The sequence below is a fragment of the Daldinia loculata genome (assembly GCF_022478755.1).
Source record: "Daldinia loculata strain CBS 113971 unplaced genomic scaffold F4817scaffold_39, whole genome shotgun sequence".
Lineage (NCBI taxonomy): Eukaryota > Fungi > Ascomycota > Sordariomycetes > Xylariales > Hypoxylaceae > Daldinia > Daldinia loculata.
The window spans coordinates 202,199-228,024 of NW_026054893.1; the positions used below are offsets into that span (position 1 = coordinate 202,199).

General features: G+C 46.5%; 10 protein-coding genes across 10 annotated transcripts; 7 read left to right on the forward strand and 3 right to left on the reverse strand.

Annotated features, from left to right (window-relative positions):
* Nucleotides 1–1,647: 1,647 nt before the first annotated feature.
* Nucleotides 1,648–2,469, reverse strand: F4817DRAFT_360004 (transmembrane adaptor Erv26; the record flags this gene model as incomplete). Its single annotated transcript, XM_049306222.1, has 3 exons — nucleotides 1,648–1,994; nucleotides 2,067–2,300; nucleotides 2,400–2,469. The coding sequence occupies 3 exons, from the start codon at nucleotides 2,467–2,469 to the stop codon at nucleotides 1,648–1,650; spliced, it is 651 nt and encodes a 216-aa protein (XP_049157216.1).
* Nucleotides 2,470–2,812: 343 nt separating this feature from the next.
* On the forward strand, nucleotides 2,813–4,169 carry F4817DRAFT_343474 (S-adenosyl-L-methionine-dependent methyltransferase). The gene is made up of 2 exons (XM_049304033.1): nucleotides 2,813–3,043; nucleotides 3,102–4,169. The coding sequence occupies exons 1-2, from the start codon at nucleotides 3,021–3,023 to the stop codon at nucleotides 3,919–3,921; spliced, it is 843 nt and encodes a 280-aa protein (XP_049157217.1). The 5' UTR covers nucleotides 2,813–3,020; the 3' UTR covers nucleotides 3,922–4,169.
* A 2,056-nt stretch (nucleotides 4,170–6,225) lies between these two features.
* F4817DRAFT_317761 (uncharacterized protein) lies at nucleotides 6,226–7,677 on the forward strand (the record flags this gene model as incomplete). Its single annotated transcript, XM_049300843.1, has 3 exons — nucleotides 6,226–6,372; nucleotides 6,432–7,022; nucleotides 7,087–7,677. 3 exons carry the CDS (start codon nucleotides 6,226–6,228, stop codon nucleotides 7,675–7,677), a joined length of 1,329 nt encoding a protein of 442 aa, XP_049157218.1.
* Nucleotides 7,678–8,620: 943 nt separating this feature from the next.
* Nucleotides 8,621–10,408, forward strand: F4817DRAFT_366632 (uncharacterized protein; the record flags this gene model as incomplete). Its single annotated transcript, XM_049307006.1, has 3 exons — nucleotides 8,621–8,690; nucleotides 8,743–8,780; nucleotides 8,840–10,408. The coding sequence occupies 3 exons, from the start codon at nucleotides 8,621–8,623 to the stop codon at nucleotides 9,920–9,922; spliced, it is 1,191 nt and encodes a 396-aa protein (XP_049157219.1). The 3' UTR covers nucleotides 9,923–10,408.
* Nucleotides 10,377–11,940, forward strand: F4817DRAFT_343490 (2,6-dihydropseudooxynicotine hydrolase). The gene has a single exon (XM_049304034.1). The coding sequence runs from the start codon at nucleotides 10,497–10,499 to the stop codon at nucleotides 11,748–11,750; it is 1,254 nt and encodes a 417-aa protein (XP_049157220.1). The 5' UTR covers nucleotides 10,377–10,496; the 3' UTR covers nucleotides 11,751–11,940.
* F4817DRAFT_174405 (uncharacterized protein) lies at nucleotides 11,917–14,187 on the forward strand. The gene is made up of 7 exons (XM_049298250.1): nucleotides 11,917–12,208; nucleotides 12,255–12,727; nucleotides 12,804–12,860; nucleotides 12,921–12,994; nucleotides 13,055–13,437; nucleotides 13,499–13,594; nucleotides 13,657–14,187. The coding sequence occupies exons 2-7, from the start codon at nucleotides 12,514–12,516 to the stop codon at nucleotides 14,045–14,047; spliced, it is 1,215 nt and encodes a 404-aa protein (XP_049157221.1). The 5' UTR covers nucleotides 11,917–12,208; nucleotides 12,255–12,513; the 3' UTR covers nucleotides 14,048–14,187.
* F4817DRAFT_174406 (FAD/NAD(P)-binding domain-containing protein) lies at nucleotides 14,188–15,715 on the reverse strand. The gene has a single exon (XM_049298251.1). It carries the CDS (start codon nucleotides 15,582–15,584, stop codon nucleotides 14,328–14,330), a length of 1,257 nt encoding a protein of 418 aa, XP_049157222.1. The 5' UTR covers nucleotides 15,585–15,715; the 3' UTR covers nucleotides 14,188–14,327.
* Nucleotides 15,716–16,169: 454 nt separating this feature from the next.
* Nucleotides 16,170–19,263, reverse strand: F4817DRAFT_343494 (FAD/NAD(P)-binding domain-containing protein). Its single transcript, XM_049304035.1, has 10 exons — nucleotides 18,924–19,263; nucleotides 18,789–18,858; nucleotides 18,652–18,732; nucleotides 18,488–18,589; nucleotides 18,133–18,343; nucleotides 17,934–17,977; nucleotides 17,618–17,867; nucleotides 17,378–17,553; nucleotides 16,875–17,311; nucleotides 16,170–16,819 (listed from the first exon to the last, which is right to left on the reverse strand). Exons 1-10 carry the CDS (start codon nucleotides 18,938–18,940, stop codon nucleotides 16,696–16,698), a joined length of 1,512 nt encoding a protein of 503 aa, XP_049157223.1. The 5' UTR covers nucleotides 18,941–19,263; the 3' UTR covers nucleotides 16,170–16,695.
* A 964-nt stretch (nucleotides 19,264–20,227) lies between these two features.
* On the forward strand, nucleotides 20,228–22,151 carry F4817DRAFT_174583 (uncharacterized protein). Its single transcript, XM_049298252.1, has one exon. The coding sequence runs from the start codon at nucleotides 20,345–20,347 to the stop codon at nucleotides 21,926–21,928; it is 1,584 nt and encodes a 527-aa protein (XP_049157224.1). The 5' UTR covers nucleotides 20,228–20,344; the 3' UTR covers nucleotides 21,929–22,151.
* A 555-nt stretch (nucleotides 22,152–22,706) lies between these two features.
* On the forward strand, nucleotides 22,707–25,271 carry F4817DRAFT_360011 (glycoside hydrolase family 3 protein; the record flags this gene model as incomplete). The annotated part of the gene is made up of 4 exons (XM_049306223.1): nucleotides 22,707–22,917; nucleotides 22,980–23,179; nucleotides 23,346–23,504; nucleotides 23,574–25,271. The coding sequence occupies 4 exons, from the start codon at nucleotides 22,707–22,709 to the stop codon at nucleotides 25,269–25,271; spliced, it is 2,268 nt and encodes a 755-aa protein (XP_049157225.1).
* Nucleotides 25,272–25,826: the final 555 nt, after the last annotated feature.

Here is a 25,826-nt window from a genome sequence, read left to right on the forward strand (position 1 = left end):
TTTTCTTGTTTATCATTACACAGCATTTCTGCGGCAGCATTTGGAGTTACAGATCAAAGATTACACACTACGGTGTTACATACCGAATAGTCGAATGAGCCTCGTTGAACTCCCTGCCAACAACATGATATTCTTTTACGCATTCGAGAAGCCAATTACTCCTATTATTTGACACATTCTGGCGCGGAGCGAATAAGAGAGCGTGAATATATGGAGTTGACATCGCTTTGCTCTGATTTTGTAATATTCAGGAGTATATCCTGGCATGGGCAAGTCGCGGTTAGGTGACTTCGTATTCTGAAATCCCAGGCAGCAGGATTCTTTTTACTGGGACTGGGAGCAACAACTCGTGGGAACCTGGGGGATCCCGCTATGATGCAGAACAGACCAGGATTCTTTGCGAATCAGCCCAATTACCCATCATTTTACTTGCCGCTCTTGGTAAAAATGTAGAGAGCCAATGGCTGAGCAGTGCCGATCAATCCTTGCTGTCAAGCGCCATTTGCTCGATTTGTTCGCAAAAAGTAACCCAACTCAGATCTGTTGTATTACACACATATAGCAGATTCGAAATATGAAGAATATTGATGGGGATTTCTTCCATCTTGCTCAGCCTCAACCTGTGTAACCCGTCCGTTAGGTTTAGGCCAAGGAGAAATAGGGAGATAGATCTGCTCTGGGTACATAGAGTAGACCAAAGTAAGCAAGGTGCATGGTGGCTAACGCGAGCGGTAGATTGAGGTTACAATAGGCAAACGAATAAATACCCTTCTCATAGGCCAGCCTTTCGATGGAAACATTCACCTGCATTAGAGACTTTTTATCACATTTCCCCTAATACTGTTGAATTTCCACAGCTTATAGTAATATTAGATATGTCTATAAACGATACTCCCCTTGAAATGTTTAGTATCGTGAATACGGTCGCGTCTGTGGGTAATACCATCACCTTTGTTGGCATTAGGCATTAGCTTTATCGATGTACTTGAATACCTATGTACTCCTTATTCGGCGAAGAGTTCAATGTTGTAGCCTATGGGCTGAGGAATATGGAGCGTAGACAACGATCGTCTGCTGTCATACCCAATAACCTCACATCAACGATGTCCTCATGTATGTTACAAATAGTAACGGCGCACTGACTGATCCTCGACTTGGATCATTTACTTATATCACAAGACCTAATACACCTGAAATTCAAGTTAGCAACCAAATGCAAAAGAATAGCGATGTTTCAGAAATATGATAAAAAAAAATATTTTGTTCAGGTAAACCCAATCGTTCACATCAAAGTCGAGCGACTCAAATACAATCTAGCATAATAAATTGGAGATGTCATCATGAAAATATTTTTCTCATATTCTTTAAGAAATAAGCGTTAACTTACCAGTTGATCGATATCCCTCGGGACTTAAAGCATACTGTCTCAAAACAAGTCGGACCGGACACGTCTATACCTTCAATTGGAGAAGGTAGAGATGCCTACACTGGATGCATGCATATTTGCCGTTGGAGATGCTTTGATATCGTTAGCTTCCAATGGATAGGGACGGGTACTGATAGATCACTTACCATTACTGCTTGTTCGACGAATCAAGAATTTACGTACACATTATTACCTACTTGATTCTTAACCCTACTGTGGTCTTAGAAGCGGTCCTCTGGCTTCTTCCATCCTGCTAAACGGGTAACTTCTCCGATGGCCGATAGCACGTTATCAACAATAACTTTTACCATGCCCTGCCGCTTACTTTTCCCGTCAACGTCGCGCGAGGGTTGTTCGGTACCGATTGTGGGCAAAACGTTATCGCTGGCGGACAGACTAACAAATAAGGCGAACGGGATAAGCCATACGCACAAGCCAAAGTACGAGGCGATCTCGGTGAAACTTGGTACATCCGGCTGGTCGTACATAGACGATAGGCGCGAGTATGACCGTTGCTGCGCCTCAGAGAAATGTTGGAACCAAAAGTAATGATTGACCAGTACCAGCACTGCCGCATAGTTAGTAACCCCTGGACATAACAGACCTAATCTCGAAAGAAACGACAACGGTATTAACATACCACACGAGGCGACGAACAAAGGGTCCGTCAACTTGACGAATGGGAAGCGTCGCATGTTTCCGAGGTATATAACATGCGATACAATCCCCATTAGGGTCAGGCCCAAAGGGAATCCATCGATAAGCCAGAGTATGAGCTGAAGTCCGATGATAGAGTAGATGAGTTTAGTTAGAAGTCGTTTCGCGATGACGGTATGTTCCTCGACTAGTTCAGAGAGGTAGTAGAGGCCGGAAGCTATAGAGAAAAGTTTTATGTTAAAAATCAGATAACATATATTGGGAAGCTAGACTAGGATATAGCTTTGTGATGAAGAATATGATGCCAAGAGCATACCTATGGCCAGCGTCAGAAAGCAGAAGCCCACGATGGAGCCGAGATACCCAACGAGAGGTAGAATCCACATTGTTCGTAGTAGCAACTATGAGAATATCATAGTATAACTATCCGGTAAAGAGGGAAAGGAAGTTGGTTACAACCTCTTAGGTAAGGACAAACATGATGACATTGAGAAAGGCTGTATCTTGGCCTTTATGGGATTGGCCCGGGCGAACCGACGCGACCAAAGCTTGAGCTGAAGAATTGAAAGCGTGGCCTTCTTTGACAACGGAAACGGCGATTCGATTTTCCATATTTACCTTAGGTACCTAGGTACCTCCTAAGGTACATGGACTTACCCATCCCTGCATAAAGCCATCTCCTGCATACATAACGATATCTCGCCTGATAAAAGATAAAAGATAACGATAAGAATCGAGTCTGCCCCACAGAAAAGTTCGACGTCGGCGCATCACAAGCAATTGGCAAAATGCGACTCATTGTCAATATCCTGCTCCTATAGGTACAAAACAGCGCGATACCGAACTCTGAACCAACACAACCCAATTGTTAAGCTTTAATGCTTCTATACATATGATACTTCTTTGTGATCGATTATTACAGTAAACCGAGACCAACATGTCGCGGCCAGAGGACACACTGTACGTAAAACAGCCCCTCCCCCACCAAACATATCGTCACTCTGACCCGATTATCAAGGTCCGCCGACGTCCACTACAATGATTCCGAAGCACGCAAATACACAACGTCTTCCCGAATACAGAACATCCAGGCATCTATGACACATCGAGCTCTTGAGCTCCTCGATCTATCCTCGCCCTCTTTCATCCTCGATGTCGGCTGTGGAAGCGGTCTATCGGGCGAGATCCTCTCCTCAATACCCCCCGAAGAAGGCGGCCCACACGTATGGGTGGGCATGGATGTGTCAGCTTCTATGTTGGACGTCGCGCTACAGCGGGATGTGGAAGGCGATCTGTTACTAGCCGATATTGGGCAAGGAGTTCCCTTCCGAGCCGGCACGTTCGACGCAGCTATCAGTATCAGTGCGATACAATGGCTATGTAATGCCGAAAGCAGCGACGTGTCGCCTGCGGGGCGCTTGTCGAGATTCTTCAATGGTCTATACGCAAGCTTGAAGAGAGGTGGGCGAGCTGTGTGTCAATTCTACCCGAAGAATGACGAGCAGAAAAAGATGATCACGAGCGCGGCCGTAAGGGCTGGCTTCGGTGCCGGTTTATTAGAAGATGATCCGGAGACCAAGAATGTAAAGGTCTACCTGGTACTCACAGTAGGTGGTGGCAACCTTGACGGGAATGGAGGCGACATCACTGGGGTAATCAAGGGTATGGAGGGCGTTGATGTGTTAGATTCAAGACACGGTAGTCGCAATGGTAAGGGCGAGATCAAAAAGGGGAGCAAAGCATGGATCATCAAGAAGAAGGAACAGATGGAACGAAAAGGAAAGGTTGTCAAGGCTACATCCAAGTACACGGGACGAAAGAGACGGATTGCTTTTTAGGTTCGGAACGATATCCTTTGTGCATTGCGCGGCGTATCGGAGTTATATGACCTTCAGTTGGTCAAGAATTAAAATCAATTTGTGTCTCAATTATTCCTGGTGCTTCTATAAGAATAAATTTCATGTCGATATTTCCTTTATCGTTAGCTACGCCCTCTTCTATATTTGGTCTGAACGATCTTCTTTTTGGTAGGGGGTTTAGTTTAAGCTCGTGTGCTAATATTCTCCATGATACAAGTTAATACGACTCTGGCTTAACTAACTGGAGACCAGGGCACGATGAGTAGACCTTATTAGGTAAGCTACCTAGGCATTTTATATGATAACCAGGATCTCCATTTAAATAAGAGACCGTCCAATCCTTATATTCAATGTGTAGGTAATATTTCTAGAATCTTAAAGAAAATCGGAAAGTCTAGCTCCTATAGGTACATTAATCACTACACATGAAGTATCATATCTAAATAGATAAAAGTGACCTTCCCCATATTTACCCCTTTCTCACAAACAAGATCAAGGAAGCATATGTGGCACGAAGCTACTCTACTTCATGGACTCTGATAATGTCGGTAAGAAGTAGAAATATAATTCTGTTGGAGTACGAAAACCTATGCGGCTAAATAAGATTGAACGTCTAAATACAACTAATATGAGATCTTTATCCTGGTTGTCTTAGTGGTCCAGAGATCAAGCGGTAGAAGGGGGAAACAAGGGTACAAAATCATATATTAGAGACCCAAGGCGAATGTGGTAAAACGAGAAAAAACCTGGTGGTATGCTTTGTGTTATACAAGCTTTCTATGTAGGATAAACGTCTTATTCGGCCTGGATATATCTAGGTACCTAGGCTTAGATAATGAAGACTAGCAAATAGGTAACCAATGTTGTGTGTTTTCATCATTTATTCAGACATATCTTCGCGGACTAGTCTTAGATAGTTGACAATAGTCCTAATTACCCAATTTGGTTTATAGTTGACTTGGTATCCAATCATGTGTCAGAACAGTACCTTTGATTGATGTCATACATAGTGTAAATATCAGGATAGTCGAACTGAACTATTAACACATGGATCTTTATCCTCTTTCGAAGGCTCTTTCGAGGGTTCTGCGCTCCTCTTATATGCTCAATCCTAGTAGATCTACCCCTAACCCTGACAAAAGGGTGGAATGGTCTGGAAAGGCCCACATGCAGGTGGAATCAAATCCTTCTCGAAATAGGGCCCTCATGCAGTAGCAGTACGTGAACTCTGATCATCCTCCCAAATGATAGCTTAATTGTAATATCAATCAGACACTGCTCTATGATGGTGGTGTTCGGGTGCCTCAATAAGCTACAGCCAGGGACCAGATGAACTTGTACAACAAATATTGGAAAAGCGCAGACATAACTGGATTTTCTTTGGGTAATTGGTTGCCGAAATATCTTCGTTGAAGATTGCTTTTCAGGGAGGTACTCAATTGACTTATCCATTGTTCTCTTATTCCAGGCAATTTTACCTTAACCTATGTACCTAGGTGCATGTTGAGATATATACTAAGAATCAGCATGTAGTGTACAATACCTATGGATTGATTTATATGAATTCAAGCATTATGTACTTGCGTTAGGTACCTAAGGCTTGCAGGTGGCGACCTCAAGTTGTGTTCTTACATGTACTATGTAGTTAGCATTCGGTACAGGGTAGGACCGGTAATTTTGCTTTCCGGGGCTTTCCGGGCTACTTACCTCCGGACCGCATACCCCGGGGCATCCTCCCTAATCATTTCTCGACCCAATCACATTTGTGTGCATGTAACCTACCTGCCTATATGGAAGTACATTTTTTGACTGCACAAGATAATTTTTATGCTAAATGGCAATCTAACATCACCAGTTTAGCATCTTCAATATCCCCAACAACCAGCTTTCTCCTTCCACCTGCGTTGTATTATTTGTTTCACAACCTTGTCTCAGGATTAACCTTCAACCACCCCGTTGTATTGCATCTTGACATTTACATTGATTGTTCCTACCTCTTTGGATTGTCAACACGCACCTCCCCAGTGGCATCTTTCTTAGTCATCGTTGCCTCATACCTATAGGTCTTTAGGTACCTAAGCACCGAACTTAGACAGGTCTGTAAATACAACCACTGTTGTTACCTCTTCCCTCAACTACATCCTAACACATTTACCTGCCAAAGGTACATATCATCCATGGATGCCCACCCTGCCTATACTTCGCGATTCAATCTTTCCATTCTCATATCTCTACAGTCAATTACGAAGAACTAATCGCTGATATATTTTACAGACCGCCAAGATGGCTTCCCTCGCTCTCAAGTTTGTTGATGTTCTGTTGAGCGCTGTCCAACTTGGAGATTTGGAGAAAGGTATGCTTTCTAGCTACTTTCAGAAGCATGCTGAGCATGCCGATGGAAATAAGCTAGCAGCGCAAGCTTTGGAAGTCGTAAGTATTTACATCGCTTCGCAAGGCACATCAGTCTCGATATATCCTAACTTTTCAAGATCCTCACGTCTCTTGAATCTAATCCGGCTATTACCGGTCTTCATCGAGATGTTCTTCAGAACTTGGTCTATCTCCTCCAGAGCGAGGTTACCGGTACCCAGGAGAAGCAGCCGACTCCAACCCATCACGCTTTAAAGCCCATGGATACTAAAATTTCCACTAATCCTAAATCTGGCCATGATGGAGCTACCTGTCTTATTCGTGGGTCTTCTTCCAGTCGTGGTTCTTCTTCTATGAGTCGAATTGTCAGAACCAAGAAGAATTACAGCTTGAAGGACTCCATCCACCAGGATGGTAATAGCTTCTACCAGCATGGTTCCTCATCGTCAGCAACCAGTAGTGCAAGACTGGTATCTGACGGAATCTTCGATACTGCGATTAATCGGACTCTCCCAAAATTTGCAGACGACACAGTGACTCGCGGTATTCAGCATACGGAGTTGGAGAACCCTAAACACACTTCTCTTAAACCTGTCGACCTTAACCACGTCCCCACCAAGACAGTATCCGGTTCAGCGGCATCTCCTCTTTTCGTCACGACTGACGACTCCGGACTTCTTGTCCGCAACGGGGAATACGGGAGGTCAAATGTACGTTTATCTTTCTCTTCCTTTGTTAAGTGTCACAATATGAACTAACTTGCGAGCCCCACAGCGTAGGATGTTACCCCACGAATGGCGAGAGCCTATTCCTCTCGAAAAGTTGCAAGGCACCAAGGAATTGCAAGCCATCGAGGCCGCTGAGGAGCAACTCCGCGTCTCTGGAAATTCTGGGGCTCAATCCGACAATGATATCGTCGAGGATTTTGTTCAGCAGCTTACTAAGAACAATACGGAGGCTCCGAAGCAAGGTAAAGCCACCGACTATAACCATTGGGGCGGCTATCAACCGGACAACTCAGGCTATGCTTCCCGACGCCGAGAGCCGCGTCGTAGCGGAGGAGATTCTACTAGAGCAAATCAGCCAACACAGAACAGCAAAGGTGTTACCCAACTCGAGAGCCAGGGCGGCATTCGTACCCCTCCTCGGCGTCGTCGCCGTAGGAATAGTCAGAGGTCCGATTCAGTCTTCGGCTGGGGTCCGGGAAGTGAAGAGAAGAATACTTCCTTTAGGAAGTGGAAAGATACTGTTGTAGTCAAAGGCTCACCGACACCATCAGACTCTGTCTCTCAGCATATTTGGACATCCGATTTAGCGGAGAACCTGCGAAATCACCCACCTAAGCCCACAGGGGATATCTGGTGAATTGCTATCTAAAGAAGTTCGCCAACTTAATCGGGCGCTGCCCTCGATCGAATTCTCGATGTCAAACAGCATCCGACGTAGGGATTGATTCGATACTTCCTGATGGTCTATACGCATCCGTGTTTTCATTTTTACACTGTTTCATGACATTTGGCAAGACGGTCTCTTTCCAATAGATTGCCAACCAAGCTTGATAATTGTCACGACGAATTGTTGAGTTTGAATGAAGGTAAAGGGATGGTCTATTAATAGTTACAGTCATGCATGACTAATGCGTTGTCTATGCCGAGACTATGGAATGTTTGCTTTGCTTTGTGGATAGAAGCTATTGCTCGCTACCTTGCAAGAAGCACGATACAGATTCGTTTGGCATGAATGTATTTCGTTTTTCTCGTTTTTCTTCAATCTTTTAATCCATCAACCTGTACTAATAATTATGAGTGAGAAAGCTGCTACGAAATTGTCTTGTTAATGATGGACACGCGCCGTTGAAAGTCTTTTGTATCGTCATTGTGGACCAGAACAGAATGCAACACCAAAATTGATATTATTTCAGCTTTAAGCTCGATGTCTTCTTTTCAACTTAAAAGCGCCGAAACGCGATTGGTTGAACCCGAATGTCATATTATTCGCGGATGAATTAAGCTAACGGTTACGGGTTTTAGATTCAAGGGATTGGACATTATTCCCGAAGTCAAAAGTCGAATAGATTATTACCAAGGTACTAATAATGGATGGTTATGCTGGTGGACCTAGCTGAGCCACCCCAACCCATACGATCTTCCTTCCAGGGACCCCCGACCGCTCAGCTCTAGCGAATGATACCTATCGAAGCGAAGTCGTTCTCGGTTAAAGATCGCGCTCGTTCTCGCGTCCTTGTTAGCCTTCTTACTCTACTCCATCACGATACTTGGTTTAGATTTACGACAGTAGAGATTCAATCATGGCGTCCGGCTCCAGTCTTTCGCTTCCCCACAAAGCACCAAAACTCGGGCACAAGAAATCCATGTTCGGTATGTAGCTTGAACCCATTTTTATGTACATTCTCAGTCTCACTATCTGTAGGTTGTCAGCGTTGCCGAGCTAGAAGAGTAAAGGTGGTAGTAAGCTGATCGCCTCAACTGCAAACCCAACTAATAAGACTTTTTGGTGTTTTCTTCAGTGCAACGAGGAAAAGCCGACCTGTCATAACTGCAAGCGGCACGGCTTGCCTTGCATCTATGATCGCGATGCATCCGTAAAAGCAGCCTCTGGGAAGCCGACCCTAGCTCAGTTACCTACCTACAGGCTTGAAGAAAGCGACCCACCGGAAAGTCGAACGCGGCGAATGATAGAGACGAGGTTGATGCATCAATATGTTGTTGAAACAGGAGAAACACTTGCGATTGACCACCACACTAGAGGTTTATTCTCTCGGGTGGTTCCGAAATTCGCCCTAGAGTCCGATGGCTTATTATATTCCATGTACACCGTCTCAGCCCTGCACTTAGCAAAGCTTGGTAGAAGCGAAGAAATTGTGGGCGGCGCTGAAAACGCTGCTAATACGTACTTTTCCATGGCCGTTCGGGAACATAATAGAGAGCTCTCAAATGTTACCAAACAAACGGCAGATGCGGTCTGCTTAACATCATGTTTGATAAGGGCCGTCGCACTCCTCCAGCTCGAAGGTCGAAGTTATCAACCTTACACGCCGCCATGGCAATGGCTCGCTTTAATACAGGCCTCTACATCAACATTCGTCGAGGTAGTAAAGCGAACGGGTCCGGATCCTCAGTCGCCAGTCTTCCAATTAATTAAGGATACTCGCGGTATACACAATGACGGAAAACTATCAGGTGTAGGGGATTACCAAAGATGGCAACATCTGATGGACCGCCCCGAGGAGATTCGAGCTATAGAGCCATGGGATGAAGAAATCCAAGTTACCTATCAGCGTATACTTACTTACATGTGTACTATCCTTGACCTAATAGACGGGCAAGGGTTGTCATGTACCGTCTTAAGAATGTTAATTATGTTTCCTATGCTAGTAGGACGACGATTCGTCGAACTAGTTCAGGAAGGATCACCAAGGTCTCTGGTCATACTCGCTCACTACTTCGCGCTGCTAACGAGGTTTGAGAACATCTGGTGGGTTGCCAATATAGGAGCTGATGAGCTCCGCGCAATCGCTGGCGTACTGCCTGACGTATGGCAGGGCCTACTCGCCTGGCCACTGAAAGCTATAGAAAACAAGGAATTTTAGTGTTCATGGGCATCCTCATTAATTTAAGCTTGCAGATTCAATCCTTTAACCTGGGGTCATGTAATGGTGCAGCATTACGTGGGACCATCGCCAAGCAATTTTAGCGCATCGCTCTCGTCCTCGTTCTCGCTTTCGCTCACATCGCTAACATCTCGTCGTCAATACTTAGATCTACCAAAGAATCTGAATATTCGTTCCATGGGCAGCATATGCCTGCGCCTCCAGCCATGACGAGTATCGGAAGATTGTAGTTGAAGCTGAATAATTTATAACGATCCCAAAAATCAAAATGTAGTATATATTGCAATGAGCTTGTCCTATGTAGACAACAAGTTCTCGAAACCAACAACTACTTCCGACTACTACGGACAAGGAAATTTATTAAGTCTTCTATTCAACAGTTACTTACACGAGTTTTCGCCATGAAATCCATAAGTATACCGTTGTTCTTCCTCACTTGCTCAAGTTTTGTCCTTGTAAGTGCATAAACAACCCCCAACGGAACCTAGAAGCCATCTTCTTGAAACTGACATATGAACATTAGGGGCTTCCGCACGTGGGAAAGAATGTTCAAATGTCTCAACCAGTCAAACGGAGCAACGACTCAGATCCGGGTTCTATGCTTCAGCTGAGTTCTGATGGGGACTTCCACTTCGAGATTCTCCGAGCTTTAGCTCTTGCACCTTACCAGGGCTCAGATGTAGGCGAAGTCTTGGTTGCCGCAGACCACATTATAGCGGGAGATTTCGAAAGCTACTATAATGCCTTCCACAGCCTTGCCGATCGGGTTCACAACCAAGCGAGCGCAATCGACTCCAGTCGGTACCCCGTTTCGGCGAGCAACGCACTTTTCCGAGAAGCGACCTACTACCGCTCAGCCGACTTCTTCCTCCATGGCAACTGGAACGACTCCCGAATCAACACACTCTGGACCAAACAGCTCGCGGCTTTCGACAAGGCAATTTCACTACTACCAATCCCCGGCGAGCGCATCACGCTGCAAGGCAAGGGTTTCCAGATCCCGGCTACATTCTTCGGCAGCGGCCAGCCGGGCCCCCGCCCGACGATTCTCATGTGCAACGGCTACGACGGCTCGCAGGAGGAAATGTACCACGTGATGGGCGAAGCGGCCCTCCAGCGCGGCATCAACGTGATCACGTTCGAGGGCCCCGGACAGCCTACCGTGCGCCGCCAGCAGAACATGGGCTTCATTCCGGAATGGGAGGAGGTCGTATCGCCCATAGTCGACTACGCGATTTCGCGTAGCGACGTCGACGGCAAGAAAATCGGTCTGTTGGGCCTTTCTTTCGGCGGCTACCTAGCCCCCCGCGCCGCAGCCTTCGAGCACCGTCTCGCCGCCGTCATCGCCTTCGACGGCCTGTACTCCTTCGCGCAGGCTATCTTGGACCAGTTCGGGCCCGAGATGGAAGCGCTGTTCCGCGCCGGCAACGCAAGCGCTTTCGACGCTAATATCTTGGCGCTGCTGGCGCAGCCGACCGGCGTGCCGACGTCCGTGCGCTGGGGCATCGAGCAGGGTCTCTGGGCGTTCAAGGAGACGAGCCCGTTCGCTTGGGCGAGCAAGGTTGATAAGTATACGCTAGATGGGGTTGTGCAGAATATTACCGCCCCTGTATTCGTCGCCGACGCGCAGAACGATATGTTCTTTAAGGGGCAGGCGAAGCTACTTGCGGACAAGCTGGGAGATATCGCTACGTACCATGTGTTTGAGTCGGTGGATGGGGCGGGGGAGCATTGCTCGTTGGGCGCGGCTGTACTGAGCGGGCAGGTGATTCTTGATTGGTTTCAGGATGTGGTGTCGTCTTCTTGATAGGGTCATGGCTGTTAGTGTGATGGTTTTAGACTGGATTGCTGGATTCTGGTTAGCTGAATAGGGGGTCAATCTGGAGGACATTTCTCTTCGATTCATAAATTTCTCCAATATACGCGTTTAAGCAAGAAGCTTAATGGTTCTATGAATTGTCAATCCCTTACGTCCTTCGGCGCACATTCCGATGCCCAGCATCTACGCCCGTGGGGTTATGAAAGAGATGCGTTTTGTCAGCCCGGTATACTCCGTCACCCGCTCTGTTCTAGGGCTACATATCTGGTGAAAGAAAGAAATCCTAACGTCAACTACTTAAAACTTCCTACATAATAAGATCGCTGCCTCGGGAGCTTTGGTCCAATAGAATCCTACATTTTAAACTACCTAAGGTAGAGTTTCATTCTTCGCCGCAGAATCGCAGCGCAACGCCATGTCGTACTCGAGGAATATTTCCTAAAGAGGTGAGGATTCAACAGCTCGGAGATAAGAAGCCCTAACAACTTGTAGTAGCTGAATACTCACCAACACCAGCACGACCTGCATGTCTATTTTAAGCCCCAGTGGTGTTATCACACCTCTACATCTGCGCTCCTAGTCTGTTTCGTTTATACAGACCCTTGTGGGAGGTTGTCGTAGATGAGTTTCCCCTCATCGCGTCTGTAGGAAAATATCTTCTTCTTCCTTCCTATACATAACCATATTACCTGTCTCCAGAATTTTCGAGGTTAATATCTTAACTAACCGGCTATGTGAACATTTCGGCGCGATGAGTCTTCTTCAGACTTTGCCAGGATTAAATTCGTCAAGTATCCCCCTCGCCGGCAACCCAAATGGGGGCCCTCCTAACTTTGAAGGGGGGGCTACACTTCAGTGGGTAGTCCTAGCGACAGGATTCGCGTTTATACCGATTAGCACGATTCTAATCATTATACGTCTGGGAATGTCACTTAAACATAGCAGAAAGCTGCACCTTGATGACTGTGAGTGGCTTAAGACCTTGGCTTGCCAAATAATTAGATTATAGGACGCTGCTAACATCGAAATAATCCTGTCAAGGCTTATGTGTTCTGGGAGAAGCCTTTGGGATCGCCTACTGGGTTGTGCTATATAAGTGTATGTCTCTTGTCGTTACCATATCCTTTTATTAGCAATAGTCTGACCGGTTAAATGCAGTTCAAGCGAAGGCTGGGCTGTTTAAACACACATGGGACGTACCCGTCAGCACCATTACCTTTCGACTCTTCGAAGTGAGATCAAACAAGAATCCTTATTATAGGTACTTAAATATCTCGGCTAATATTCTTTAGCTTCATTTTGTCGGCGAGATCCTGAATATGATCGCCCACGCCTTCGTGAAACTTTCCATTCCGGCATTTTTCATCCGGGTATTTGGTTCTCTAAAATGGCTTCGACGCACGTCCTATGTTCTCATAGGAGCTGTCGTTATTTTCTCCATTGCCCCTCTCATATCTATGCTGGTTGCTTGCAAGCTCATTCCTAACGAGCACTGGAATGCTACCTTCGTCGCTATGTGTGCCACATCTGCCGGACCTCAGACCATCACTTTAGGTGTATTTGCTGTAATATTCGACATTACTGTGGTTATAATACCAATCCGCATCACTTCTAGGCTTACTATCGACCGAGACAAAAAGAGGAATTTGATAATCGTGTTCCTTATTGGTTTTCTGTAAGACTATTTCCATGCTATCTCCATGCTAATTCCAGTATATCTGCTAACATCATATAAGCGTGGTTGCTACTAGCGTTACCGGGCTGGCGTATAGAATCATTGTACGATACGGCAATGATCCCTTATGGAACTACGGAAATATCGCGATCACATCGTAAGCCCGCAAAACTACCTTCATTATGGCTATAGGTTGTATTAATCCTGAAACGCCAATAGATATACGGAGATATTCGGCACTGCTATCGTCGGCTGCGTACCGGGCCTACGTTCATTCTGGCTTGCCATGTCCGATAAGAGTAGGCGGCGTTCTGAATTTCAGTCTGGGCGACAAAAGTCTGATATAATTGGAACGATTATTTTACTAGAAGAGTCTAGACGTCCTCGGGAAGCTCCCCTGATATATTATTCCGGCAATAAATACTACGATAAGCATTCGAAACATTTGCATCCCCCGGCCTCTACTCGGGGGGATACAGATCAACTCACCCCTTTAACCCCTATTCACCAATCGACCGTAACACTTCAGCAAACCTCGGATGACATACCCCCTTTCGATGCAAAACATAATGGATACTGGGGACGTGCTGCGCGTGAAAGCAGACAGTGAATGAATGCACACAATTTTACAGGAAGCAATAGTGCTTTGGAAGAAAGTAAACATTCCACGATTGAATCCATATCGTTCTCGATGTATTTGAATGGGCATATGAGTCAAGACTATAGGTACTGTTTGTTCTGGTAGTCTACCATGTTTCGGCTTCACGATACAGGAAAGCATGTTGAAATGGGAGGTAGCCTTATTCTTTAACAAGCATCTTAAAATACCTCTTACAATGGACGATAGACTTGGAGGTCCAACCCCCGGTGATTGCGCCCGTTTATATTTTCTACCCCATACCCGGGTGCTTCGGTCCGCTCAACGCTTGCTCAACCCCCTGATAAGTATAAATCTTCCGCGCAAATTCCTCCGGGGTAATTGGCTTTCTGTCTTCGTCTCCTTCCTCCCGTATGCCTCCTATCTCATGTGAACGGCGTCTAACGAAATCGACACGATCCTTGCGCAACGACATGAATCTCTGCAAGATATCTGGAATTGCATCGGGCGAGTCCACGTCCCGAAGAAGGTAACCTAAAGCTTCTGCGTCTTCGATGGTCATATTGGATCCTTGTCCGGCGAGGGGAGTTACCGCGTGTGCGGCGTCTCCAATCAGCAACGCCTTGCCGGAGAACCAGCTGTCCATGGCGGCTACGTCGCGGATCCTCCACGCGTCAATCTTATTATGTCGGAAGAGATTGATGAATCCTTCGCCGAACTCCGTCGCGAATTCCTCGATTACCCTGGATGCGGGGACGTCTTTGATGATGGCTGTCTTTGCGGAGTCGAACTGCTCGGAAAACTCCTTCTCGGAGCTGTAGCCTAGGACTTGTAAGGAATTCAGCGAGGTATGGTAAGCGAGGATGTGCTTGTTCACTTGAGGACCTGAGCTCGCATGCGCGTTGGCGAGGCCAGCCTGGGTTGCGGGGTCAGACAGGTAAGCAAAGTTAGGATTTGACCGGATATCTTCGACAGATAGCTGTGTCATAAATGCTAGAGTATTGTAAGTTTTGACGGATGCTGAGATGTCTTCATCTCCGAGGATAGCGCCGCGAACGACCGAGTGGATTCCGTCGGCACCGATAATCAAATCACCCTCGAAGAGTCTTCCATCTTCGGTCCATACTTTCCCGGCGGCGGTATCGACTTTAGTTACCTTCGCATTCTGAATAACTTTAGCTGGCGCGCCGGCAAACTCAGTACTAGTAGCGAATCGCATCAATTCTCCTTGCAGCTTGGCTCGCTTAACCAAGACAGAGGGGGCTCCTCCAAATCTCGCCCTCGTGTCGAAGTGGGTAGTCTTCAGCTCTTCATTATTAGGGGTTCTCGTCCAGACATGGGTCATGACGACCATGTCAAGATTCCCTGGATTGATACCAGCCTTTTGCAGGAGATTGAAGGCATTGGAGACAATTGACATTCCATAGTCGTTTACTGTGAAGTCGAGCGTGCCGCGCTCGAGGACCGTGACATGATGCTTGGCGCGAAGGTATCCGGCAGCTGAAAGCCCTCCGATGCCGCTACCGCAGATGATGATCTTAAGTGGCATGTTCCCGACTCTTCCGGATAGTTTGCTAAGTTGATAGCGGTGGTGGACAGTTGGGATTTTGGGAATGTACTAATATAATTCAAAAGCGATATTCTATTTTGCAGGTAACTAACATGCATTTATAGTTGTGCATTTGAAATGGGTGACAGAAAGATGTTAGAGATGTTAAAGTTGTATACGGTGACTTACATGAATATCCACAAATTTGAGGTAACATTAGCCTTAAGTACCTAACAAACAGCCTCAGCAGGGTCAGATGGGATGATTGTTAACGTAATAACAATTATCAAGACTCACAATTCTCTTGTACCGAATGACGAAAATCTCCGAGTTTCAAGTGAACTGCGTAAGGCTATCAAGGAGTGCGAGTGTATCATCTAATGACTGTCTCCTGATTTTGTCGAGGTCAGAAAGGTGCGCATTCTTACAAACTCAATGACATTGTCTTATACCTACAGATCCAGCACTACCATACTCTCAATATCAATACAAAATCGTATGACTCACGTAATATGTTGGGTAGCTTCTGGACTTCCGAGTTACGTCAATATTCTTCTCTAAAGTGCTAGTTCTCTGCAAGTGCCCGTGATGCTATAGCCTATAGCACGCATACGTACGTGCCGGATTATTAGCAGAGAATTCGGTTGCGGGTTGATGCTTCAACTATGATCGCACGAACGCACGAGTCCGCTGGATTCAGCAATAGTAATGGCTTTCCAACACTAAATTAGATTATGTCGTGTACTCGGCTACGAACTGTAGATCGTTCTCACTGGGGCTATGTGCTTGCTAACAGGCTTCGGCTTTTCTTCGCCTGAACATACGACAGTATCAACATACGAGAATATAATACTAGTTAGAAATGGTTTATTTTCTATTTCGGACGATCTTTGGACAGGTCTTGGAAATGTACTCATCTAGTCGCCAGTGATAGATTAGGCGATATAGAGGATGCCGGTCTTCTAGAGGTCTAGTCTAGATATATCTAGATAGGAAAATAGGATCGAATCGAACCAAAGGCGTCTCCTTTATCGCACTGTTTTAGGGGTTGCCTCTTTTCCCAGACTACCTTCTTGCCATGCATTATGTAAGTGCCTCAACTAGCCAACCCCTACTTTCGGCTGGTAAGTCGACGCTCCGTGTTAGCACGGGAGTTGACGAAGTCGGGGTTATTTAAAGTCAGTTCGACACCTCCCGAGAGAATGTGGTCAACTGCTTCAACACCTTGCATGAAACTGGTTTGAAAAATTAGTATGCGATAATGAACTTGGGGCATACCGGTGGACTTACCTGTGATCTTGGTTACCAACTTCATACTTCCAAGCACCAAAACGACCTCTAGAAAGAATATCCTTTCTTTGAAGGTACGGCAGAGCTTCTGCTAAGACGCCGTTGCGCTCTATGCTGGGGGTGGGGTATCCGTGGTCAAAGCGACGCACGTACGTACTAACAATCTCGTCTTCCGGCTCTAATAGGTTAGTGTTAATGAGCCCCTGAATGGAATCCTCGAGTAACGTCTCGTGTTTGACAGGCTTATACGAAGACTCGGAGACTTCAAGCATGATAGACCAGTAAGGCCCCGGCTGTGCATCTGACGATGTAGGCTTCTTCCCGTTGGCGAGTTGTTTGGTTGGAAGCTTAACATCCTTGTCCGGCTGGTTGAAGGGTGAGTAATTGGAGAAAATGGTAGCGCGGTAGAAAGGGCAATTATCCTCAACGAAATACAACTATTTCGATGCCTCCTTGTTAGTTGCTATGAATCTCTAGGGAGAATGAGGTTACACAAGACGCACCCAGCATTTGTCACCAATGCGTGAAGGACGTTCTCCGCGGATGCCAACGCCAATTACATTAGTAGACGAGTAGAAGAGCGGCTTCAGAGTCTGCTGGAGTTTTACATCGCCCAAAGACTCGGCAAGATGATCAACAGCCATGGTAGAGATGAGCGAGCTGTACTTGACTACCGTTCCTGTGGTCCTTAAGGTATTAGCTACTTGTTTCTAATACAATCCTGAGCAGGGTAATGAGCTAACCATCTTTCAAGTGAACCTTTTTTGCGTCAGCATCTACTTTTGTCACAGTGACGTGAGCACCGAATCGTGTGTTCTTTTCGTCGAGGGTCTTTGCTACTGCAATCCAAATACCGCCTGTGCCGCCGTTGGCTGGGAAGCGGAATGTAGCATTCGGGCCCCAATTTCCAGCTACCTTGTTGAGAACGACATTGCGGGTGAGTAGCTTCACATTAGGAGCCGCGACACGTTCTCCAACCCATGTTGCGTTCATCTAAGTAAAGAAGACAAGCACAATTAGTAGGGAACCTAATGTTTACTAGCATATACATATGTATACCTTAGTGGTTGGCACAGCCCAAACTCTGAAGTTGTATGGACGCACTTAAATATCCAAAGTCAGTAACCCTTCATCAAATATCGGGTGGTGAGAGCTTTGTAATTTAGAACCACACCTTGGCCTGACGGCATTGGGTAACTAGAATAAGATTTTCCAGCGTAGACTAAAACGCGTGGAACAACCACATGCTGCTACTTACTAAAGATCTCGTTTAGACGATTCCCTACGTTCCTAATATTCCACTCATCGAAGTTCTTGGGCTTGTCGGAGGGGGACCGAACACGGGATTCGAGGGCAGCATCGATAAGATCTTCTAGGCATCTTACTTTCTCTTCCTTATCTAAGACGGCGATATTGTTCTGGAATGGGTATGGTACCCAACCGCCTCGGAAGCGGACATAACTGACTCTCTATAACTCACGCTCAATACTTAGAAACTGATCTACTTGGCGAGCCTTGGTTTGGTGTGTGGTTGGTTTATCTTTAAGTGGATAAAGGATGGGTAACTCATCATGTCTTGGGAGAAATAAGGGTCAATGAGTCTGGGCACTGACCTGGTGGGTATACCAATCAGACTCTTTAGGTAGAGCCTCATCGATGCAGTCGTCGAAGTACTTATAATGCGAGAAGATAACGTGGCCACCGACATCGAACAACTACATAGGAGGTCACTTCATGAGCGGTCTATCAATCTACAGCGGAAACAACAAGCACTCACGAATCCCTCGGGGGTTACGTCCGTAGATGCGAGACCACCCGGGGTCTCATTGGAATCAACAATCAGCCACGATACCTGATTCTGTAACTAACCCGTTAGGACGAGTTTGTGCGATATGGTGGTATAAGTGACTTTACGGTTTGCTGCAGACGCTTCGCAGCACCTAAACCAGTAGGACCTGCGCCGATGACTAGAACGTCGACATCACTTGTAATAGTTCATTAGCACATTGCAGTTATTACACGTAGGTAAGAGTCGATGTGGCCTCATACATCTCTTTACTCGCCATGATTGGTAGCTACGGAGGGGTAGATGATCTGATGATGGATTAAGTATTTTAATATCGGCTTATTCTAGTCAGGATTGGCTTTGACCGTTGAAAGTCCAAGTCCAATTGACGAGGTAGAAAGTAAAGAGGTAGTTGACTGAAGCTCCCTAGTAGAAATTTCTTTTCTTTTCGAGGGGAGAAGAAATTTGAACTTATTTCTTATTTAACAAGGGGAAAAGCTAAAGAAGTTTTACAGATAAATGTGGTAAATGTGTCAAATAAGGTCAGGATACCAAAATTATGTCCTACCATTCACCCTCCATTACGTACGTGGACGTACCTGTCGCCGGTAAATAACCCCCCTTAATTCCTATTTGACTACTATGTACCTACCTAAGAAGGACCCCTGGACTTGCCCTGGATGCAGATCCTTGGAGCTGATAGGATAGTATAGCTGACTAAGGGACCTTTGTGAAGCACGCAAAAAGAGAACCAAATGCTCCAATGCCCCTCCAGCCCTCCTAATGCCCCTGTGCCCCTCAATGCACGTCACCCCCACTCTCCCCTCAACTTCCCCTGTTAGTCCTGCCAAGAGATAATTCCCATCAACTACATGAAATCGATCTAGTTTAATCTTTGATGTTCATCAATTTACCGCTGATATAATCATTATGTTAATGGATAGCCTACAGAGGTGTTTGGTATATGTTAGTTACTGTTTCATGGTCATATTGAACCGAGATAGATCGTCTAAGATTTACGTGATCTTCTCACCGCCTCCCCACGGCTACGATCTGAGAGGGTAACCTTGTTGTCTGCGTTGACAATTCATCTTGCTGCATCAAGACGAGATTCCTTTGGATCGCCCAGTGCAACTATGGCATGCGGTGTCATTACCAATGCCACTTTATCTACAAAGCTTCAGACGTCCTTATCGTAATTATTATTAGTGGCTAAACTCGATGATGCTTCTTAACACTGCAGCTACCCCTGTATCATCGACGAAGGTATTGCTATCCTTACTTTAATAAAACAGTAATCTATTTATATTTTGGTGTTGTTTGTTGGCGCTCTTAACGACAAGTTTGAAACCGCAATTCTATTTCAAATAAACCGTAGTGAGTATATTTTTAGTATTCGCGGTTTATGGTAACTCGGTTCTCTATCTTCGAGGTAGTTTATCCTTAAACATTGTCTGGAATGACCTTATCCTCTTTTACAGTGTAATTATCTCGAGTCACGTGATGATGATAAAAATTAACAATGATTAATGAGATTTAGAAAAGATCAGTCTTAAAACTGGTACGATATTACTTGTCTAACCGTATTCAGTCATGGTAGCCAACGGACTGTTAACTACTTGATTGGATCAAAATAATTTTCTATCTTGCGTTACTTGTTCTTCACCGAACGAAACTTACAATCATGTCCCTTTCGGCAGTCCATCATCCTTCCGATGATGCCACGCGGGACGCTGCCGCTAAGCTATCCCTTAGTGAGGATTTGCTCAAACGCGCCAAGTTACTGCAGTCCGAGCTTCAAAGTTTTGCGGATCATCTCACAGAAGTATACAGCGATTACTTCCACCATATGCCAACATATGTGCATACATCATTTACCAGTGAGCTCCGGGCCGAGGTTGAGAGCTTGGAGAGGGCCTTTCGTGATGTCAAATCATCGGATCCTCTAGCATCACACCGAGCCCAATCTACCAATCTCCCGTTCCTCGAGCCCGTCTGGGATACCGCGAAAAGATCTCGAGATGTGGTGAGGCTGCGGTGCGCTGTATCTACTGGTCCATTTAAGAACCCTATTTTGGCTCCTGGAACACGTATTGTTCGAACTCAAGGCGAATCGCAGCCCTTCCGGTCAGGCAGTTTTATCATTGATGTAATCGCAGATGGCGGCCATTCGTGGTATAAAGTTTCATCAATGACTAATAAAAGATTACTGTTTGATCTAGCAAAGGAAGCAATATTCTGTGGAGATAGTGACGATGACGAGGATAGTGATACTGGTGTAATTCAAGACTACACGGATATCCCGCTCGTGAAGCTAGCTAGGAATCTAGCTGACACAGCCAAGGGACATCGCATTCAAACGAAGAATCCAAGTACTTTCCTCATTCTACCACGCATAAAGGAAGGCGAAAATCCTGAAGTCGATAAAGTCCTCGATGCTTGTCGGCAGTTGGGTGTCAATACACTCTGTGGCGATGCCTTACCGCCAGCTCCACCTCTCTCAGGCAGTCTCCTTCACATAATGGCCCCGAGCCCAAAAGCCAATTTTACGGAAGTCTTGAACATTGATACCTCCCTCCTTGTCGCTCTCGCCTCTGACTTTTCTCATACCAAAGTCACCAAACAGCCATGGTTTAGTCATTCACACAACGACCATACTGATTTAGAAAGCGAGCAGTCGATGCTTTCATTGGTATATCCCATGATAGGTAATCATAAACTCGTGTGTACACGGGAAGCAGCCGAAACCTTCTTCCATATTGTTAACACGTTAGCGACCGAGTCTGAAAAGGCACGTGCCTATTTGATACTTGGTCCTGACGCTGAGAAATCCCAAGTACAGCGGGTTAAAGAGTTGCAGTCGCTGTCGATTCACGAAGTCCCACCGAATTTGCAGTTCCCTATTGATATCGTCGACATGAATGAGAATGACTGCCAGGCCCGCTTCACTGAACTAATAAAGAAGCTTCTTGATGGCGTGTTAAATCCTGGAAGATCTGTCTTTTCCTACGGCTGGGCAAGCGGTCTCACCACGCTGACCTGCAACTCGGTTTTCATTAAGCAACTAGAGAAAGATCTTGAGCAGCTTCCCACTCTTGGGGACCTACCCTGGCCTTCAATATGGGCTTTCTCTACATCGAGGCCGTTTGTCGGCGTTCCCAAGGATATTCGGAAACGCATACGGAAGCATATCGGGGATTGTAGCGTGGCTTGCACCTGCGGAATTGTTGAACTCTACGGCCACCAGAGTAACGTTACGATATTATAGTGTCTAGGTAAATATCGGCAGGAATATGTCAACATTATGTTGTCTTCGTCGTGGGTCTTAACTTGCGGAAAAAAGCCATACCAAGGCTCGGTACCTGCTAGCACGGCAATGCTTGAGGTATTCCAGTTTGACAGGTATCCTCGGTTACTCGGGATCTTCTCTCGGTAGCTACCCAGTGTGACATGAGCTACCACCTTTTCCATTTCAAGGTGTTTCTTCGTCTTGATCCTTTCGCTGAGTCGAGACATTATGTTGATCAGTTATAATCTTTCTCTTCTCCAAGTTTTTCGGTGCGCAATCGCAGCCGGCATCACCAATAAAGGAAGTCCGTCTTAATAAGTGACGTAATACTACATCCGTATCTACTCTTAGACAACGAGTCTAGAGTAGATGTGTGCTTGGACCTGGAGATTGGGAGAACACTTAATCTGCGGATCCATCCCGGCATGTCGTCTCCCGGTTCAACCAACGCACTCATATCGTCTACCGTTGATCCGATGCGTCTCCGTAATGGACATCCCCAGAATTTTTCCATCGCTCAATTGGAACGTGCGTGGGTACGAGTTGGAGTTACCCAGGCTATTCTGCAGCATCGATGCATCATTGATGCGGGGAACGGGAGGAGACGAGCTGCTACGCTGCTCCACAGCTTGGGGGAGCTTGAAGCTATAAAAGCTAGCATGGTAAAGATTATAAGCTATTATATGAGTCTCCAAAGCGTCTTGAAGTCCTTCAAGAATTAAATATGGCACTTTTATTAGGGTCAGCCATATGGCTTATGAGCTCGGGGGTTTTGGCTGTCGGGCACATATTCCCAAACTGCGGAAACGGACCCCTAGCTTCCAATGATGTTTGTAATAAGGAACTCTCCGTTGGAGAACGAGCAAAAGCTCTGGTTGCGGCCCTCAAAACCGAGGAGAAATATGATCTGTTAGTCAGCACATCGCCCGGAGTTGAGAGACTGGGACTGCCTAGCTATGAATGGTGGCGTATGTATTATTTTTTTCAATGCAAGTTATTATCACGGAAATACCTACTAATGCTATTCTAGAGGAGGCTCTTCATGGAGTGGCGTCCTCTCCAGGAGTCAAATTCTCAGATTCCGGTGACTTTTCCTATGCAACATCCTTCCCGCAGCCAATTCTCATGGGCGCTGCGTTCGATGATGATCTTATCGAAGCCGTGGCAACTGTCGTCAGTACTGAAGCTCGTGCATTCAACAACTTCAATCGATCAGGATTGGACTACTGGGTATGGGCACTTTCACAGCTTGTTACCCCTTTACCCTATCTTTACCCCTATTTTAACGCACTGACCAACCCGTTTCACCAATTCCAAACATATAAGTCGAGGGAGTGAAATCCGTCGCCAATAATAAGGTCTTTCTAGATAGTAAATGCTAACTTGCAGACTACAGACTCCAAACATCAACCCATACCGTGACCCTCGATGGGGGCGTGGCCAAGAGACCCCTGGAGAGGACCCCTATCATCTGAGTTCTTACGTGACCGCTCTAATAAAAGGTCTCCAAGGCGGAGATGACCCTGACACCCTCAAAGTAATCGCAACTTGCAAGGTAGGCCATCACGCATCAAAATATCTTGAAGGAGTTATGAGAATGATACTAACTCGGGCTATGTAATAGCACTTCTCCGCATATGATATCGAAGATTGGCTAGGGAATGAGCGCTATGAATTTGACGCAATTGTCACTCCCCAAGAATTAGCCGAGTATTACATGCCCCCGTTTGAGGCTTGCACTCGTGCAAATGTCGGTTCTATCATGTGCTCGTATAATGCTCTGAATGGCGTTCCAACTTGTTCGAGTTCGTATATTCTCCAAGACATCCTTAGGGATCATTGGAATTGGACACGCGACTACCAATATGTCGTCTCGGACTGCGATGCTCTTCAAAATGTTTACAAGCCTCACAATTGGCGTGATACTCGTGAGGCATCTGCTGCCAGCTCCCTCTTGGCGGGGACTGATCTCAACTGCGGCACCTATTATCAAATACATTTACCCACGGCTTACGAACAAGGTCTTATTAACGATACCGTTCTCGACCAGTCTATTACGCGACTATACGCGTCGCTTATCAAACTAGGTTACTTCGATCCGGAAGACTCTAATGAATACCGTTCTCTTGGCTTCTCTGATGTGTTTACCCCTGACGCTGAAAATCTTGCTCGGAAGGCCGCAGAAGAGGGTATCGTGCTGATCAAGAATGATGGCACCCTTCCCCTCCAAATATCTACTGAGAGTAATCTCACCGCTGTTTTTATCGGGGACTGGGCGAATGCGACGACAGATATGCAAGGCAATTACCAAGGTATTGCCAAGTATCTACACTCGCCGTACTACGCAGCTAGCCAGGCCCCAAACATCAATGCTGTATACGCAGGCATCCCAGGTGACCCGACAACTGATGGCTACCCGCGAGCTCTAGAGGCTGCAGCAGATGCAGATATTATCATCTACACAGATGGACCAACGACAGCGAGCGAGGCTGAAAGTAAAGACCGCACGCTTATCCGCTGGTCTGGAGAGAAGATCGATATCATGACCCAACTAGCCAGTCTAGGCAAGCCATTTGTCCTCGTACAGATGGGCGGCCAGCGCGACGATGCACCCTTCATCAACCACCCCAACGTCTCTGCCATTCTCTGGGGCGGTTACCCAGGCCAGTCCGGCGGCGATGCTATCTTAAACGTGTTAACGGGAAAAGTTGCCCCCGCCGGCCGGTTACCCGTAACTCAGTACCCAGCGCATTACGTCGACGACGTACCCATGACAGACATGAGTCTTCGTCCCAACCCAGAGACCGGTAATCCCGGCCGCACATACATGTGGTACGACAAGGCAACCGTACCTTTCGGCTTCGGCCTTCACTACACCAACTTTAGCGCCTCTATAACCGCGCCCGAAGGCGAAAATGATGCGTGGGCTATCGCAGACCTAACAAGCACCCTTACCACCACAGCGCACAAAGACCAAGCCCCATTCCAGACCATCCCCGTGACAGTATCTAACACCGGCACCACGACATCCGACTTCGTCGTTCTGGGCTTCATTGCCGGCACGCACGGGCCCGAGCCGTACCCTATCAAGCGCCTCGTCGCGTACAAGCGGCTGCACGACATCGCGGCCGGCGAGCAGCAGACGGCGAACCTGACGCTGACGCTCGGAAGCCTGGCGCGCCGCGACGAGGATGGCAATTTGGTGTTGTACCCCGGGGAGTACAGCTTGCTGGTTGATGTGCCGACGCAGGCGGTTTGGAACTTTACGCTGGAGGGCGAGCCGGTTGTGTTAGATGAGTGGCCGCAGGATACGGGGAGGTGAGAAGGATGGAGGTGATGGATGTGAGAGGTATGGTAGAACTGAAGGGGTCATTTTGATAATACAGATTATAGTTAAGAACTGTATGCTGCGAAGTAATTGTCTAAGACGTGATTCATAGTAATGTACAGCGATATTTATATCCGGTTCCCTTAAGGTAAGCATCTACCTGTTGAAATATCCACCTAGGCACGTTTTTTCCTGGGCCTTAGACGTATTCCGTAGGTTAGTATAGAAGCCTATATCTGGCTGGGATTTTCGCTTGGCGTAGGCTCCTCATGAAGTTCCAAACTCGCCTCTACTCCCTCTTCATTTCCCAGAACAGATTCGGAGGGCCCATGTATCTCACTGTCTTGCCGGTCTAATTCCTTCTTCTTTTTAGATGAGCGCGATTGCTCATGCTCAGCCCCCTTCTCCCGCAGTATCTGGACTGTGCTCTCATCATTCCATTCTGCGGCAATCTGGAGAGGAGTTCGACTCTCTCCATCCCTTGCGTTAACATTAGCACCCTTATCTACTAAAAGTTCGACTATCCCCCTTACACCCCCTTTTCACACC